General features: G+C 36.3%; 1 protein-coding gene across 2 annotated transcripts in view; it reads right to left on the reverse strand.

Annotated features, from left to right (window-relative positions):
• The window catches only part of LOC6037039 (acetyl-CoA carboxylase), a 50,354-nt gene that overhangs the window by 22,009 nt on the left and 8,174 nt on the right, over positions 1 to 20,171 (reverse strand). The window contains exons 2-3 of one of the 2 annotated variants that reach the window (XM_038259882.1): positions 16,138 to 16,323; positions 15,521 to 15,995 (exon numbers count right to left, since the gene is read on the reverse strand). In XM_038259882.1, coding sequence (XP_038115810.1) covers positions 15,521 to 15,995; positions 16,138 to 16,258 — 596 coding nt within the window. In that variant the 5' untranslated portion in view covers positions 16,259 to 16,323. Of the gene's footprint in view, positions 1 to 1,141; positions 1,802 to 15,520; positions 15,996 to 16,137; positions 16,324 to 20,171 lie in introns of those variants that run through there. The other variant, XM_038259883.1, reaches the window with a different exon arrangement.

Here is a 20,171-nt window from a genome sequence, read left to right on the forward strand (position 1 = left end):
TTCATCCTTGAATTTAAATTGTTTTTAATTTCATACAACTCTCCATTCTATTTTGACAGCTGTCCATTAGGGTGCCCACAAGCGGAAAACGGGTTTTTGGGTTATTTTAAGCATCTGTGTAAATTTTGTGCAGAATTGGATGAGATTAACCCATTGATACCCGAGCCTAAAGTTGGCGAAAAAAATGTTTTTCATACAAAAATGACTTTTTTAAATCGCTAATAACTTTTCAGGGTCGAGTTTTACAGCTTTGGTATGTTCTACAAAGTTGTAGAGCATTAAATTTTCAATAATAATCTCACTGGGAATATTTGGATGTAAGTAGCGTACCGTGCAGACCAAGCCGTAAGAAACTTAGGGTTTTTCAAACATTCTTTCGATTTTTTCCATACAAACTTCACCTCCGAGTATCAATGGGTAAATGATGACCGATTTTGCTCATATTTGGCCCAGAGTACTAAAATAGCTAAAGGAACAGAATTCAGCTTGTGGAGCGAGTTTTTGAAAAATAGTCCCATATTCTGGGCACCCTACTGTCCATACAAAAATGGTATACGTCAATATTCGAAAACATAGCATTTGATTTAAATTCTAATTAGCAATCGAAAAGTACTTAACAGAAATTTTAATAAAGTGCACCCTTTTTGAGAAGTTTATTTTAACAAAAAATGCAGTTATTTGTTTTTTTTTTTTATTTTTTTTAAATTGCCTCATGAGTGCACCATTTCTGACTTTTTAAAGGTTCAATAATAATGTGTTTTTTTTTTCATATGAAATCAATCATCAAAATGAGAATATTAAATATCATTAATGAGAATGATGTTCCAGTTATGACATTAACAGCAAAATTTATTGAACGAATCATGCTTGAATTCAATGTTGGACACATTCTCCGGGCTAGTATACCAGTGGGAAAATTTCAAAATATTAGAGCATTTCAGCTATACAATTAATATGCAACAACTTTTGAAAAAGAGATAAATTCAAAAAACAAAATTGCCGTTCAGCAAGCAAGGACTAATTCCTTTTTACCACAATCATGAATTATTCAAACCCAACAACCCTTCACTGTTCAATACCACGTCACTTATCTATCGATTAAATACCCTCTTCCGCCTACAGTAGAACCAAAAAGCCTTACTTCAATCGTCCACTCTCGGTCAGCTTCAGGTTGTGCAGTGCCGGAACCTTCAGCTCCCCGGCACCCGTATTTCCACCGGAACTTCCGGAACCACTTGCGCCGGAATCGTTTCCTCTACCAGCACCACCCACCTCCGGTGGACAATCCTCACAGACGCTACTGCTGGCGCTGGTACTGCCACTCGGGACGGCCGTCTCCAGATTGATGACCGGCAGTAGCGGTGGAACCGGTGACGTCACCTTGCTTCCCCCACCCTCACCATTGTCCATCGTAATGTCCCAGCTGGGCTCTTCGCCAGTTTCCGCCAGAACAAATCGCTTGCTCGGCCGTCTCTTGAGCATGGCTCCGTTGCTGATGGCCAAAGAACCCACTTCCCAACGACGAGGAGGAGGAGGACACCACTTGCACTACCCGCCACTCCAGATTTGTTCTGTTGATGAGTATTTGGCTGATTTTATGTTTTTCCTCCTTATCTTCACTGTTTGCAAAGCACTCAAAGTTTGCAAATAGTATCTTCCATTCACAATTTGTTTCCTTTTTCCACTTTAATGCACTTTTCTAAAATATTCGCAATTTAAAATTAAAAACAAACCACCAAGTTTACAACACACGTTCACATTACGCGGCCCCAACTAGTTGAAAACACTCTTTCAGCAGCGATAAAAATCCGATCAACCGCCTCGTCGGCAGTCAATTCGATAATAAACGAGCGAACCCAGCCAGGGCAGGGATATCCAGTCAGTCTGAGAGAAAACCGCAACCGTCATTGAAGTTGCGAGCGAATCTGCGATGAACGCGTTCGTGTTCGAGCGAAAACGTACAGGTATCGTACGATGATGACTAGCGAGTCGAGTTGTTAGAATGATAGTAATGTTGAAGTTTTTCCCCAACTTGATGAGAGAGGTTTTTTCCCCTAACATGGAACGGAGCTGCGGGGTAGCTAATGTCTTAAAACTGATTTAAAAAATAATATATTTTTTCAATGTTTAAAAATAAAAGTTTGACCATTTTAGAATGTTAGTCTTGATTCCAAAATTTTATTTTTTTTTGCGGAAAAGCTCCGAAAATTTCACAAATGTTCGATTTTTTTATAATGAAATGTCTCTTGGGAAATTTTACTGGAAATTTTCTCAACTTTTCGAAAAACATATTTTATGGAATGGACAATCATGAATAATATTTAAATATTCAAAATTCAAACAGTAAATTTTACAATTGCAAATTCAATTTTACATAAAAAATTAGAGTATACAAAAATCGAGAAAAATGTTATTTTTTCCAACAAAAAAACACACTCACATTTTTTTCACAAGGATTAAAATCAGCGCAAAATTCGTGTATTTTTTCCATGGCTCAAAGGTTGCGTCAAAAATGATTTAATTTTGTGTAACTTTAAGTTTTTTGTCAGCGATTTTTACTTAACTGGGATTTCAGAAATTTAATTTGCTAAAAAACCTAACATAAGATGATTTCTAGAGTTTTTTTTATTGAATAGGTGTTATAAACATACGAAACACAATAGTTTATAGGACCTTTAAAAAAAACTCTAGATTTTTTGAATTTCAAAAAAAAAATTGATTTATGATAAAAGATATCAATTGCATTCAAAATAATTAAAATTTTTGGCGTGCTGCCTACTATCCATGTTCACATAAATGTCCCATATGCAAAAACAGCAAGCTGAGAAAAACGCAAGAGAAGTTTGTCCCACACACGTGTGTTAAGTTTTCATGAAACAACTGGATTTCGTCCTGATTTCTAGAACAAAGTACTGGCTCTTCTGAAAGAGCACACGGTTTTGAACCAAACTGCATCAATAACTCAAAAATGATTATCGAAGGCCTTTGCAAAATTTCACTTCGGATAATCGAAACACGAAAACATTTTTTTTCGTTGAATATTTGATTGTTGAGCTTAAGTATGACCCTCAAACTACTCTAAAGTGATTTAGAATTTTTAAATCCAAAATGTTGGTGAAATATTGAAAAAGTGATTTTTCAACCATTCAAATTTGACTAAAATGGGATCGAATTTTATGTTTAAAGTAAGAAAATAATATAAAAATAATAAAATAAAAATTTTGTTCGTGATTACATACATACAACCTTCCGGATAATCAAAACTTCGGATAATCGAGTCTGAACTGTATTTTTTAAAGTCTTCAACTCAAATAAATTGTGTTCAAGTCAAACCCCATCTAAAGTCTACTTCAGAGCGAGTTTTTCACCAATGTGTAACAGGTCGTATTGAGGTGCTCCGATTTTGATGAAACTTTCAGCGTTTGTTTGTCTATGAGATGAGATGAACTCATGCCAAATATGAGCCCTCTACGACAAAGGGAAGTGGGGTAAAACGGGCTTTGAAGTTTGAGGTCCAAAAAACGTAAAAATTCTTAACTCCAATACTCTTAACCTACGTGAAACTTTCCGAGGATTCTGAATATGTCAAAATTGAGACCAAAAATTGCCGCTATGGAAGCATACAGGGCAAAAACCACCGTTGTAAAATGTTTGTTATAGAAAAATCGAAAAACTATGAAAAAAAACTGCGATTGGCCAAAAAGTTAATACCGTAGGCTTATAGTCCATGAACTTCCTTAACTTTTGACTTATAGGAGTATGGGTGTTGGAGGCTGTTGCAAAAAGATATCAGGGTTTAAAAAAAAAACCTTTTTTAACAGTAATTTGCAAAAGCTATGAGAAAAAGTTAAACCAATCCTGGATGTCTATGGCTCATTTTGAAGTGCTTCAAAAGACCTTTCGAATGCATCTAAGAGAGTTGGAATTGATGAAGTTTTACGGAAATGCGAGCAATTTCAAGATTTTTTACGTGTTTTGGACCTCAAACTTCAAAGTCCGTTTTACCCCACTTCCCTTTGTCGTAGAGGGCTCATATTTGGCATGAGTTCATCTCATGTATAGACAAACAAACGCTGAAAGTTTCATCCAAATCGGAGCACCTCGATACGACCTCTAGAACAAACCGAGCAATATTTACAAAAACTGCCTCTTCAGAACACGAATTTTATGCTTTTGGGGTAAAAAAAGTGACTCAATTATCCCAAGTTCCTAAGAAACCTTCGGATAATCGAATTTGGGATAATCGAAATATAGGATAATCGGGGCTGAGGTTCAATAATTTTGTAAAACTTTCAAGCTAGCAAATATTATTCTTGTTAGAAAAAAGTTTTATACGTTGCTCAATTATCCGAAGTCCTCGACAAAATCTTCAAAAAAATGTGTAAGGAAACTGCCGTAACATGTTCTGGCTTGCAGACGATAAATATAACAATAGCAAGAAGTTGTCCAAGAACTGGCGTCCTGTTTTACCTTAAATTAAAATTTCTGTGAAATTTACACAGAACCTAACCCGAGTGGCCACCCTGTCCGGAGCACATGGCACCGTTCAGGGGCAAACACGCGACCAAAACGCGTGCTTTTCCGTGTTGTTGTTCCATGCGTGGCACTTGTAACGTGATTGTGTGCGCGTGAGAGAGAGAGAGAATTTCCAGCAACCCCATCGTATGATCCGAAGGTCTTTTCTCTTTTGGCACACAACGCAGCTTATACTATTCCAATACCAGCTCAGTTCGCCGTATCGACCATCATCATCAACAACGCTGATGAGTCAGTAAAAACCACAACGAACGGGTTAACTTTGGTAAAGGGAAGGGTTGGGGGAGTGGTGCGCGGGCAGCACTATGACGCCATTGAGCCGGCTTCTTCGGTTGAGAAAAATCGAGTTGAAAACAAACCACTTCACGGCGACGTCACTCGTTGGCACGAGTCTGGCGAGCCAGCTACACAGAAAAAAAAAGTTGAATTTTGGAATGTTGAAAAATTGGTAGGTTGAATATTACCTCTTTTTTGAGTAATATTACATAAAAAATGTGTAAAAATGTGAACCTGATGAATATTCATCAAAACCTGATGAATATTCATCATTTTCAAGGGTAAAATTAATCATTTTTTTGCAACAATATCAGTCACCATTTCCTGATGATGATGGTAATATCTTTTTTTTTCTGTGTACCAGCAGCAGCCAGTGTGCAAATTGAGCAAAACTTGTTTTGGAACGGCCAAATTTTTCGTCTGCCTGTTCAATTGGATTGCATAATTCAAAGTCGAATCTTCTCGCACAGGTGGTTTTTTGATTTCGACAATATCAGTCAAAACCTACACAAAACACTCTTACAGGTACTACTAAAATACCCATTGACATTTTTAGAGAAAAAAAACTTGCTTACATTTTTTCAAACTTTCTACGAAAAACGTTTAATATCTTAATTTCAGTAGTGCAATTTTTGGTAAATATTCACTGAAAACAACCCATAGTATTTAGTACGATAATTTAAGTTTGAAAAATATGGGCAAAATTGCAAAATTTGATTTTGTTTTAAAACTAGGAGAATTAGCATGGGAGACCTAAAATTCTTTTTCAGACAAAACATGAGAGTATCCGAAATTTCTGGAACGACAACAAAACACATCGCCTCTCTACAAACTGTATTTTCAATGCCAAACGACGCCACAGGTCAGTTGAATGCATCCAGTTCCGGTTAGGTACATCACCACAATCCAGCAACTTGAACGCCACAACACATTTTCGTCACCATTCATCCCTGGGCTAGTAATTGTACTGCATTTCCAGCGCAAATTCCAAAACCATAAACTGACCAAACCAGCTTGTGCTGCTACAGCAGCAGCTGATGCAGGTTACGTCCGTTCAACCTGTTTCACCACGTAATCTTGGTTCATTCATTCCGTGGCGTCTCCGTCTAGTCTGAGCTTGCATCGTCACAACAACAACAAAAACCTCCCCGCAGTAGTAGTGGACAGCCAAGAGTGAAAATTTAAAATCAACAACATCCAACTGGTTTTTCTTCAACGGGGCGGCCCACTGACACTCTGACTTGCAATGTGAAATGATCAACCAGGGTACACAGTGGGTAATTTAGAGGAGAAACTTCGAATTCCAAGCAATTATTTCACTTCAATTTAATATGGAGTAAATATGGAAAAAAAACTACTAATTTCAAATTCCACCAAAAAAATAAAAATAAAATGTCCGTTATTTATACTAAATTTGACCCACTGTGCAGAGGGACTTTCTCCCTGTTGCTGCTGGCGCGACCAATTAATGCACGAACGGTCAACGGATTCCGAATTCCGTTAGCAACGAGCAATTTGGAACTTTTGGTGTGCAAAATTTTGGCATTTTTTTACTGTAAACATTTCGCGAACTTTCAATAACTTTTGCCCAACAAAATCAAGTTGCTCGCTAGGCTTTCGATCCCACAATGCGACGGTTGATGAGTGAACGTGAATTATATAACTTGGTGGTTTCCCTTCCTTCCGACACGGTGATCTTCACAATTACTGTACAAAAGCTCAATCCTCTGAACACTAACCGCTATGGGTTGCGCTAACTTTACATTCCACTATATCCAATTAGGGGACACCACCTTAAGGAATGCCAATTTTCAACAGACCAAGTCGTTCGTTTAAATCTTCTTCATTTTTTGCGTTTGAAAAAAAAAACCCTAATTGAAAAATTGTCCAACAATACACAGATCAAAAGGCACGGTGTTTGCCAACTCGCGTGCAAGTCTCACAAGTTTTGTGGGGACGCAACCTTAAAGTCCCCGCGTTCCGTCGAAATCGCGCACTTCCGAAATCCGCCACGTCTCAGTCGCAACTGGTCGTCGTCGCTGGGTCGTTGGGATTCGGGCCTTAGCCCCAAAACGGAGGGGTAACAACTGGTTGGTGGTCGACGGTGGTGGTGGCCTGACCAGGCCAGCAAGGTGCCTGTTTTTTTTTCTTCGCTCAAGCATGTTTCTGTGTGCTTCTTCTCCACTCTCGGCTCTCTTTCAGCGGTTCACGGAGGTTTTGGATGTCGTCGATGGGAGAGACGAGAGCAAAAGCGGCTCTGTACTAAACTACTGTTTGTCTTGGGCTGCATAAATTTAGCAGGTTGGTGAAGACACTAACTATTATGAGTTGAGGTATAGTGCATTACAGATTTCAATATGTACTAAACTAATTACTAATTTTACCACATATTTGGATTGTTCAAACCAGCCACCGTAAAAAAATTTGGTTGACTATATTCAACAAAAAAAAAAGTTTGATCAAACCTTGTACAGGCTGATCGTGCAAAACATTTTTCTGTGTGCAGGTTCACATTCCCAAAATGGTGAATCAAAAAATACTATGCCCATTTTAAGCCTAATAAGCGGTCGTGTTAGAATGATGCTTGATAATCTGGATTGTTCCTTGAAATTCACTAAAACCAAGTACACCAACGAGTAGAGCAACTTTTTGTGAACATTTCTGTTTATTTTCACTTTTATCAAAAGTTATGCTATTCCTTGTACAAGCATTTAAAAAAAAAATATTTCAAAAATGCATTCTAATCAGTCGAGTGCATTGGGCCACGCCCATTTTCCTATTTTCAGCTTAGTTATTTTTTCTTCCAGCGCTCTTTTGGGTCTGCTTAGTGCTGCCAAAATTGATTAAATTTTAAGCGAACACTCACGAAAATAGCATTTATAGCGAAAGTTTCCTGGCAGCACTTGATCACTTTAACAGGCGCTGCACCAGCATGTTGGTGGTGTTGGTGGCCACCCTTTGTTCTTTATTTGCTTCAGCCTTCGTTTGGAATGGATATTCAAAATTGAAACGTCAAAAGACTTAGCGCGTTTGTTTTTTTGATGGTGCTTGCTAATTATTTACATTTTTCGGGATTATTTTTCAAGTAAGTGACTAACTAATATGCAAAAGAACATGTTGCCGGTAGTTGGAAGCAATTTTATATCTTAAGCGCTTTGAAATCGTTAGCGCAAGTGAAAAGATATTGATGGCGACTTTCGTTAAGCAGTTAACCTCTCATCTTGCGTGTGGATGTTTGTGCCACCAAAATGATGAGAAATGGTCTCGCAAAATAGAAATTAAGATCAAAAGTGCATTAATTTTGACCTTTTTGACCAGAAAATGGCATAAATTTGCGTGCTTACTCGAGGCGGTGTTGTTGCTGGTAAGTTTATAGCCTAAATAGTATTTTTGGAGTTTAAATCGAGCATCAAACTCCCCATACACAGAAAAAAAAGTTGAATTTTGGAATGTTGAAAATTTGGTAGGTTGAATATTACCTCTTTATTTGTGTAATATTACATAAAAAATGTGTAAAAATGTGAACCTGATGAATTTCATCAAAAGCTGATGAAAATTCATCATTTTTTGGGGTAAAATTATCATTTATTTTGCCACAAAATCTGTCACCATTTCCTGATGAATATTACTATCATTTTTTTTCTGTGTATGACGACCCAAGTAACCAGAAGCACTAAATCAAAACTCTAAATCCACTCTAAATAAACTTTCACGATGCTATGACACTTTAAATCGTCTTTCCCAATGTTTCGAAACATTTGTGGCTTGAAACATTATTATCTACTGTATAATGACATATAGAACAGCCAATTAAAGTTTCAAAGCATTTAGCTCAATAATGTTTCAAAGCATTAATGGTAAGCTTTATATATCAATGTAAAGTAAGCTTTTAAAGTTACATCACCTTTGACATTTCTTCAAATGTTTCAAAACACTAACTCAACATTAGTGAGAGCAAAGAAAGTTTGGCAGTATTTGGTGGTATTTTTGTTGATGCAGGAAAAATCGTTTGGAGGAGGTCCAGGTTTTCTCCGACGAGATCGTGTTCGGAGTGGCATACGTCTACGCCAGCTTCAACGATACCTTCGTCCACGTTACGGATCTTTTGGGCAAGTAACTATCTGGCGGAGCACCGGCGGCATGAAGGTCAAGGCTGATCGTGACGAGGCTCGCTTTACGCTGCTATGTGGCCGCTTTGTACGTAGGCGGAAAGTGCAAGTCCCTCGGAATCACCTCGCTGCACATGAAGCTGCGTGCCGCCGGCGGAACTTGCACCAAGACCCCGGGACCGGGTGCGCAATCGGTGCTCGGTACCCTAGCCCGTTCGTCGATGAATATTGTGAAGATTATCAATATCTTGTAAAGGTTTGAAGTGTATTGATTAATAAATATGTACTTTGTTTCAACCTGGCTAGTGTATTCTTTTTTCATGCAACTAACTGAAGGAAGACTCTATCGACAAAAATCATACGTGTAAACATATTTCAGGACGGGCGAGATGGTTGGCGCAGGGCATCTAGGTGAAACATCTCTGAACATCAATTCAACACGCAGTTTAGAATCTCGAATGAAGCACAACACAGCAAAAAACACAAACAAGCTTTCAAAAACCGTCATCCCAGCGTGAAAATCACTCTCCCAAGAGAGAGAGAGAGTGCCACGCAAAGCTTTTTTTTCTATTTCAAATACTGTCGGTAACGTAGTATTTTGACGTTTTACCGCGGTATAACTCTATATCAACTCTACCAGTCGCCACTCAATTTTACCTCCATGCGTATAAAGTGAATATAAAGTTTTGAGACTCTGTATGCATACTTTATATGTTGATATAGAGGGGATTTAAAGCTACCATATACAGTCCCACGGTTACTTGGGGAAGATAGGTGTTTGATTAGAAAGGGTATATTCCCCCATATGTTTCGATAACGGGAATTGATCCCAAGACTACTAGCTTTGCGATGCAGTGCCTGGGATTAAACCCAGCCTAAATGAGATGACAGGCAACTACGCTAAAGGAGCTATTACACTACGGTAAACAAACAAACAAACAAACAAACAAACAAACAAACTAGCACTTTTTGACAGTTTGCCTGCACGAAAAAAAATCAATTCTCAAAATCGTGAATTAAATTCACGAATGCGAGAACCACAAAGGAATATATTCACGTTTATAGTGCAAATGCACCAAACTCATGAATAAATTCCTTCGTGGTTCTCACATTCGTAAACTTAATTCACGATTACGAGAATTGATTTTTTTCTGTGTGCTTTGTTTGTTTGCCTGGTTTTGTTTGTACAAACGTCAGCTTGCATACATTTCGCATTGTTTGTGAGTTTGTCGCAAACAAGTTTGCGAGTTTGGCAAACTGTCAAACACGAAAAAGTGCCAGTTTGCTTGTTTGTTTGCGGTAGTGTAATTGCTCCTTAACCACTACTCCGCCGGGCCCTGCAATTGCAAACTTATCACACCTGAAATTTGACCAAATATCTACAGATTTCGATCATTTTTAAGGTATGGATCTTATATACATTAGAATCTATAAAATAAATCTTTTAGGTAGAGCCAAAATAACTTTGGCAGAATATTAAATATTTGGCACTTTTGTAATGTTAGTCTTGACTCCAAAATTTTCAAAATATTTTTTCGATCAGAAAATTGCACGATTGTTTTATTTTTTTACATTGAAAATTTAATTATTAAAGAAAACTGGGGACTGTTTAGGCGAGACTTTGAAAACTTCAATTTTCTTGTTTTATGTATCCGCTATATCTCAGCAATCAGTAGTCCAATCTTTAATGATTTTTAGGTGAAATCTTTAGAAAGTTTTCTGAACTTTTTGAAAAAAAACATAATCAGAATTGGTACTATTTTGAAAAATCGAAGGCTACAAAATTTTTAGTAGAGTGCATTTCCATTGAAAATTCGTAACTGTAGTCCAAACTTTTTTTTTCTGTGAGATTTATATTTCTTAAAAAAAAAATTGTTTCAACAGTAAATTATTTTTTGCTATAATTCAATGATACGGGTTTTTCGAAAACAATACTTTTAATTTTATTTTAATCAAGACTAACATTTCAAAAGGGAGTAATATTGAATGTTTGGCCTTTTTGAAATGTTAGTCTTGATTTTTTTTAAAGTATCAAGAAATTAAAAGTGAGAGTGTGTGCAACATGGAGTTAAACTTTCTATGAAGTTGCAGTGAAGATTACCATAGCACTTTGAAAAGTTTAACTCCATGTTGCACGCACACACTCTCACTTTTAATTTCTCGATTGTTTTCGAAAAGATCGAGAACTTCACGAATGTTTCATGTTTTATCATTGAAAATCGGACCACTATTTGCTGAGATATCGACATTAGAAAATGGTGGGTTGTTTGGGTGAGACTTAGAAAACTTCTATTTTCCTGTTTCTTTTTTCTTTAAGCCGCTGTATCTCAGCAACCAGAGATCCAATCTTCAATCAATGTTTCTTAGACAATTTTATAGCAAATTTTCTGATATTTCGCCAAATTTAAACCTTTCTTTTCTATATCTTGATAATGGAGTTCTTTATCAAAAAAAAAAACTGTTAAGTACTTTTTGATTGCAAATTCAATTTACAAAAAAAATAAGTTTTTTTTTTTGCATGAAATTTCTTTTTTTTCCAAAAATTGCTATTTTTTCTTAAATTCTTAACGGCAGATTTTTTGACCAAAGGGACAAGTGTAACAAGCAGGGATGGAATAATCGCAAAAAAATCAATTTCGCTGGCGAACTTTCTTCACCCGCGAAAGAGAGAGGAGGCAAATCATGCAAAATAAAATCACTCCCGAAATTCTCCAAGAAAATCAATCTGCTGATGATTTTTTGTGAATTTCCTTGTCAGCACCACTTTTAAATATTTATTTCGCTTTGTTTACACACATTGCCCATCTACAAAATGTGACAGGTCATTTTTCGACGTGTGACGTTACACTTGCAAGTGTAATAGTGAAAAGGATATTCCACCGAATAATCAAGATGATGATTTTTTTTAATTCTTTTTACCGATCTTTCGTGCGCGAGAGAGGAGAGCCATGCTCCTTTTGGATTTTTTCTCTTGATGAACGTCCAGAGATTTTCTTTTGATGATGATTATTCCATCGCTGGTAACAAGCTAAGAAAATGCTCGTTATGACCAATTAAAAATGTTAAAAAATTTGTCGGATTTTTTAATAATCATCTTATCCCAGGTCTTGACAAGGACTTTGATAGAACAAGTTTTTAAAAAACCCTGTTTGGTAATGTAAAAAATTGATTTTATTTTTTTTTTTTTGATTTTCCTTACGTTCCACTCAACTAGTGGGGCAAGACGAACAACCCTCTGGGGCAAGAGGAAAAATGCATGAAACATCATGTTAATTTGCTAACTATTAAACTGTTATCACTTAGATTAATCAGATTAGAATGTATTCGAAACGTTTTTTTAATTTTTAGATTAAATTATAATATTTTACTAAAAATTTGATCGCTTTTGAGCAATTCTCTACGAAATCGGCCTTTTTTCTTCAATTTTAATTTTTGTATTTTTTAATCCGGCTGAAACTTTTTTGGTGCCTTCGGTATGCCCAAAGAAGCCATTTTGCATCATTAGTTTGTCCATATAATTTTCCATACAAATTCGGCAGCTGTCCATACAAAAATGATGTATGAAAATTCAAAATCTGTATCTTTTGAAGGAATTTTTGATCGATTTGGTGTCTTCGGCAAAGTTGTAGTATGGATACGGACTACACTGGAAAAATAATACACGGTAAAAAAATTTGGTGATTTTTATTTAACTTTTATCACTAAAACTTGATTTACAAAAAAACACTATTTTTAATTTTTTATTTTTGATATGTTTTAGAAGACATAAAATGCCAACTTTTCAGAAATTTCAGGTTGTGCAAAAATCACTGACCGAGTTATGAATTTTTTAATCAATACTGATTTTTCAAAATCGAAATTTTGTCGTAAAAATTTTCAACTTCATTTTCGATGTAAAATCAAATTTGCAATCAAAAAGTACTTTACTAAAATTTTGATAAAGTGCACGTTTTCAAGTTATAGCCATATTTAAGTGACTTTTTGAAAATAGTCGCAGTTTTTCATTTTTAAATTAGTGCACATGTTTGCCCAGTTTTGAAAAAATATTTTGAAAAGCTGAGAAAATTCTCTATATTTTGCTTATTCGGACTATGTTGATACGACCTTTAGTTGCTGAGATATTGCAATGCAAAGGTTTAAAAACAGGAAAATTGATGTTTTCTAAGTTTCACCCAAACAACCCACCATTTTCTATCGTCAATTCTCAGCAACTAATGGTCCGATTTTCAATGTAATATATGAAACAATTGTGAAATTTTCCGATCTTTTCGAAAAAATATTTTTGGAATTTTCAAATCAAGACAAACATTTTAAAAGGGCGTAATATTGAATGTTTGGCCTTTGTGAAATGTTAGTCTTGATTTGAAAATTCCAAAATATTTTTTCGAAGAGATCGGAAAATTTTACAAATGTTTCATATATTAACATTGAAAATCGGACCATTAGTTACTGAGAATTGACGATTTGGGTTGTTTGGGTAAACTTAGCATCAATTCCTGTTTTTAAACCTTTCGCAATATCTCAGCAACTAAAGGTCGTATCAACAAGTCCAAATAAGCAAAATATGAGAATTTTCTCAGCTTTTCAAAAATATTTTTTCAAAACTGGGCAAACATGTGCACTAATTTAAAAATGAAAAACTGCGACTATTTTCAAAAAGTCACTTAAATATGGCTATAACTTGAAAACGGTGCACTTTATCAAAATTTCAGTAAAGTACTTTTTGATTGCAAATTTGATTTTACATCGAAAATGAAGTTGAAAATTTTACGACCAAAATTTCTATTTTTGAAAAATCAGTATTGATTAAAAATTCATAACTCGGTCAGTGCACAACCTGGAAATTTCTGAAAGTTGACATTTTATGCCTTCTAAAACATATCAAAAAAAAAAAAAAAAATAGTGTTTTTTGTAAATCAAGTTTTAGTGATAAAAGTTAAATAAAAAATCACCAAATTTTTACCGTATTATTATTTTTCCAGTGTAGTCCGTATCCATACCTACAACTTTGCCGAAGACACCAAATCGATCAAAAATTCCTTCAAAAGATACAGATTTTTGAATTTTCATACATCATTTTTGTATGGACAGCTGCCGAATTTGTATGGAAAATTATATGGACAAACTAATGATGCAAAATGGCTTCTTTGGGCATACCGAAGGCACCAAAAAAGTTTCAGTCGGATTAAAAAATACAAAAAAAAATCGAATGACCGAAATCCTAGAGAACTGCTCTTTTATGAAAAAAAAATATTACCTAGAAGATAAATAGTAAATTTTCATAATATCACTTTATTTTACATGGACAATTTTTTTTACAATTGTTTATTAGTTTTAAAGTTCGTTTAAGTATTTATTTCCCAATAAAATATGTTGTTACAGCAATTCGTATTTTTTCCATACTAAAAATCTACATGGTATACCATGGTACACTTGCCCCACTTATGACCCAGCTATTTAAATTTTATTAAGTGTTAAAAAAATGCTAAAGTATATCAAGAACGAAGCACACCCTAAACGCCATAATCGTCAAAAGTAGAATCGGTAAAATAAATGTAATACAATCTTATTTGCTTTCTAATTTACAGCAATAGGGAAGTTTAAGTATTGCTATAGAGTTTAGGCAAAACTTTATAACTTTTTTTAAATTTTTTTGATAATTACACAATAAATTTAATTCATTTTAACATGCATAGTAAATGTAAATATGTGAATAAAAACATAATTTGAAATAAAAATTCATATTCAATATATATTGTTCATCACATCATGGTGGCCGATACTGTAAAGGCGCAGATTCGCCATGTCAAAGGTTTTGGGTACGATTCTCGATATTTTATGATTGGCCCTGCTTTGGGGACCGGCCATGCAAAAATTGTTATTTTTGGAAGCTATCAAAGTTTTTAGCAAAAAATCCTAAAAATATGGTGTCTTGGGGAAATTTAATGAAGATCTTAGTTCTGAGGATTGCGCCTTACACAGATAAAAAAACTGAAACAGTTGCTTTTCTCCATACATTTTGATGTTTTTTCCCATACGAACTTCAAGGGCTTTTAGAGGGACGGGTTCCCGTGGTCAGATTGAGCTCAAAATTGGAATTTAGCTTAGTTATAGGTCAATCTTTGATTTCAGGGTGAAGTCCTGAGTAAGCCCGGATGTGGACCACCCTAGGGTGTATGGCAATTTTTTTTGACGTTATGCAATCTTTAAATAAAAACTGTAATACCGAAAAGTTTAAACTTCAAAATATTTCTCAAAGATTCTAGACGCAAAAATTGATTACGTAATCAGCGACCCCATCATACAAAGCACGGTCGTACGTTCAATTACGACGCTAAATTATCAATATTTGTCCCAGTCACGGTTTACGTCAGCAAACACCGATCGGGCGCAGTGCGAAATCCGCCTGATAATCTTGAACATCTCGTTCCTCAAACATCAACCAACGGGTAAATACTCTGCCCCAGCACTGCAAACTACCTCAAACCGTACAAGAACACAACTTATGAATCTCTTTTTATGACCGATTTTTTGTTTATCTCTGGGTCAAATTATCATTTCCGTACGTGAAAAAAAAAACACAAAGATCAAGTAATTACCTCAGCCGCCGTCGCCGCTCGTTAAGATTCGTTTCGTACGCCGCGTGCGAACCGTGCCCAGCGCCGTTCTCCATCGTCTGCGGGAACTCATCCTTGGACTCCTCGTCCAGCTCGCCCACGGAGAAGCGCGGCCGGTCGCCGACCTCTCCCGGTCCTGCCCCGGACTCCATTGCGCCCGCACTGCCCGCGATTGTATTTTCGTTGACCGAATCTAGCGTGGCGGCGTCGGTGCCGTTTTCGACGAGCAGGTTCGCGCTGCTGGTCCCGTTGGAGCTGTCCGAATTGTCGTCGTCACGTCCCTCGTAGATGTGATTGGCATTGGAGAACGAAACCCGTTTGATCTGCGGTTGGTGCTGCTTTCCGGCGGCGGCGGTGGTTGGTGTTGTTGCAATGACGTTTCCGTTGGTCAGCGACGCTGGCGGCCCGACGACGACGGGTGGCTCTGTGTCGCAGTTGCCCTCGGTCGCGGAGTCACCTGGAGGAAGGAGGGAGAGAAGGAAGTTGGAGTTAGAACTTGGTTAGTGGATGCGGAGAACAGACAAATTACCGGTGATTGGGAGGAAGGAATTCAACTAGGGGTGGAAAATCAAAGAAAAGAGGGTTCGTTGGTTACGTACAAGGGTCACGAACGGTTTGTCCTTTCGATTCGGGTTCTGATTCGTCCCGATCTTTGGACCACCAATTTTGCAGGAATATGTAAGCGAACAACACTACACCAGTGAGCATCAGGTATATCATTTGGGTTGCTTTTGGCGTTTAGGCACTGATTTTGAAAAACATCTTGGACCTCGTCCTCGTTCAACCTGAGGGAGAACGAGAGAAGAAAAAGATTCAGATTAGCCCCAAAGATGCTCACTGATTGATTTTGGGAAAGGGACAAAAAGAACTATTTCAATAAAACTTAAAATCCCCCAACACACCAACCTCGCACTCTACAGCAACACTACAAATTTGTATTAACGGAATTCCGAATCGCGACGGAACCTCACCAGCGTCGGTTCAACTGGTAATGAGACCAGTTCATTGAATAATCCAAAATGCGACCAACTTAAACCCCAGCAAGGGAAAGCCTTCGTTCCCGATCGTGACCGAGTCAGAACTGAAAGTGCAACTTTCTGGGACCGACCGTCCAACCCCCATCGTAAATACGTAAGAACGTGTGATCTATGTACCGTTCACTGATAGTGGAGCACTTTGAAATATATATAACATGCCAAACGAAAAAAAACGCTTACACAAAACAGTTCACCTATAGCAAGATCAAGGGAAGCTCGACGATGTTGAATAATCCGCGATAAGGGCTCGCGAAAAGTCAGATCGCTCCGGACGACTCAAGGTTGCCGAGGGGTCAACTACAAACCGGGGGCGCGCAGTATTGATTACAAAGTCATGTGATTTTTGTATATGGACCACGCAGCTGATGACTGCTGACATATTAACCAGTGGAAAGTGAAGACACGCTCAAGATTAGGCTACTGATCAAAAACATTTCCAATTTAAGTATAGAATAACCCCCAGAATCAAAGTGCAAACGTAGAAGAAATCCGAACTCCACGCTCGATTGAAAGTGCAAACTTAAATACATTCTACAAACAGTTGAATAAACGATTGCCTCCAGAGGTGTGTAGCAGGCTCATTTACGTCAATTGACAACAAAAACAGTGCCTACACCGAGGAGTACGAAGAAGGTTCGACCGAGCTTGGGTGGAAAAAAAAAATCACAATATTTAGTTGATCGACTGTTGATGGTTGAACGCTTTGACCTTTCGTCCATTTGCGTATTTCAGTTGGCGATCGACGAGCGATCCCCGTATGTACATAATGCACGTGAACAGTGCTGTAAAGTTCGCTTTTAAAAAGTCGGACAGTATGGCTGTTGACTTATATTTTCTGCGATTTTTTTTTGTAATACAACAGAAATGTTACATTTCTTAAACAATCAATTGCAATAAGAATTGGATTTTTTACTGTACAGTTCAGACTCGATTATCCCAACTTCGATTGTTCGAAATATCTTAAGAACTTCGGTAACACCGACCAAAAAAAAATCTGCTTTCCTTCAAGTTGAAGTACAGTCATCCCATATATTCGGAACGGTTTCCAGATTGGCCAATGTTCAAAAAATCATAGCAAAACGATAATTGAACTTAATGATTCGTTTTTACCTTCATTTGAAAGCTTTTATTGCGATCTTTCGAATGCTGTATCGAACATCTGCAAATTTTAACTTTTATATGAAGTTTTTGAAGAATTACTTTGACCCTTGAAATCCAAAAATTCGGAACACTTTTTTTCTTACGAATGTAAACAAACTGTGGATCTCTCCAGGAGTACATATTTATTATCAAATAATGACTTCACTCACTGAAACCAATGAAACTCAAGCTTAGTGATGTTTTATACATGGTTTGATAACTTTTGTTGTGGAAATATCAGTTAAATTCAGGTGTTCCACAATTGTGGGAGGCACAATAACATCCCACAATTATGAAACAGGCCATTTGGTGGCAGTGTTTTGTTGCTATGGACAAAATAGTCTTGGAATGAAGTTTTTTGTTCAAAAGTACTACTTTTACTAGTGAAATAGCAAGATAATGTCCAAATGAAGGTTCTAAAAATAGTAAGGTCGACAGATAAGCTACTTTTGGCATGCCATCAACAAATTATCATAAAAGTGTTCCGAATTTGTGGGTGTTCCGAATATGTGGGATGACTGTAGTTTGAGTGGCCTTAAAAATTACCAAATGCATTTTCTCCCCGTCATTTTGGTCGCCATCTTGAAGCTATTTTAAACAATGCAAAATAATCCAATATAAGACATTATATTTCTTCCTCGAAAAATATTTAAACTTTATATAGCAACTTGCAGATTGGCACACAATGAACAATTTGCTTTACAAATATTTCGCGTGTAATCGGGTTTTAGTGTTTTGAAATTAAACTGAAGTTATTTTTCAAACTGGTTGGGTATTTATCAGAAAAAGTTCTTTTCTGAATACAGTGGACTCTCTCGTTGTCGATATTGAAGGGATCGTCGAGTGCGGGAGTTATCAAAAATTACAGAACGAAAAATCAAAGCAATCTATTTGAAGGGACTGATCATTTTATCGACAGCTGGAGCAATATTGATATCGAGAAGATCGACAACCAGAGAGTCCACTGTATAATCCTTATTTTTCTGGTGAAATACTTATTTTTTGTTAAAAGATTTTGTTGTATAAGCTAACAATTTGTTTTTATTTTTATATATTTAAAAAAATTGATCCAAATCAATAAGCTCAACGCTGGTATTTTAAAATATTATGAGCAAATTATGATCAAAGGACTCAAAATGTCTCTGCACGACTAATTTTTTTTTCTTTATCGAATAGTTGCGAATGAATTTATAGTACTGAATTCCGGGGTGACTTTGCAGCCAGCGGTAATGAAATGTTAAAAATTTTTTTTTTTTAGATTTTATATGCAATTAACATTTAAATTTGACAAAAAAATATGTCGCAGAACTCGAATTTGATGTTAAAATTAAGCAAATAAAAAATGCGAAAATTGTTGATGTTCGGGATTCGATTATCCGAATCATACAATCCTACGGATAATCAAATACCGGATAATCGAAACTTCGGACAATCGAGTCTGGACTGTATCGAGAAATTAAAAGTGAGAATGTGTGCGTGCAACATGGAGTTAAACTTTCTGTGAAGATTACCATGACACTTTGAAAAGTTTAACTCCATGTTGCACGCACACACAATCCATCATTTTGTGCTGACGTTATAAATAAACAAAGTCGATGTTATGAATTGAAAGAAGTTATATTCTTAAGTAAGAAAGGCTCTATCTCATCCCTGGTGGGATTAAATCGGGTTTTTTTTTTGAAAATGTCCAATAAACCAAACATTCAGTTTTTACTTTTTGGGTGTTTTTTAAAACCCCTGACTCAAGGCGGTTTCAAAAACATCCAAAAAGCAAAAACTAGAAAATTGGTTTATTGGACCTCTCAAAAAAAAAAAAGAAAGAAATGTCAAACAATCATCAAAGCTTCTATTCGCAAAGCAAAATGTTTATGGAAGCCATGCGAAAGTGAAATTATTCGGAAGAGATTTTTAAAGCAAAAAAAAAATCCAAAGGATCGTCGAGGAAGGGTTCCTCCAACCAATAAAAAATATCGAGGAATAAAGAGAATCGAATTATGCAGTTTAAAGACACTGAGCAATTCATTGGTAGATGGGGAAATATTGAGATCGAGAATATCGACAGCCACAAGGTCGACTGGAAAATGATGACTTTTTTTTACAACTAAATACTAAATTTTTAAACAGATAGAGATGAAGATTAGACATAATTGTAAGAATCACACGAAAATTGTAGGGTGTCTTTGGAATTTAGAATTTCATTGTATCACAAATATTGTATCAACTGAATTAACTTCTGGTTATTTCGATTTAATAATTACAATTTTCGGATCCAACTCTCTTATGTTAAGATCTTGAGACCAAAATTTTAACAGGCTTAACTTTCTTCACAGTGTCTGCATGTTTATTTAGCAAAATAAGCGCCAGCAATATAATACGAACACAAAATTCTTACAGTAAACGAGACACGAACCGGAATTTCGAACGCCCTTGATACGAACAAACCCACAATCGGAGCG

This window comes from Culex quinquefasciatus, chromosome 3 (assembly GCF_015732765.1).
Source record: "Culex quinquefasciatus strain JHB chromosome 3, VPISU_Cqui_1.0_pri_paternal, whole genome shotgun sequence".
Classification (NCBI taxonomy): Eukaryota; Metazoa; Arthropoda; class Insecta; order Diptera; family Culicidae; genus Culex; species Culex quinquefasciatus.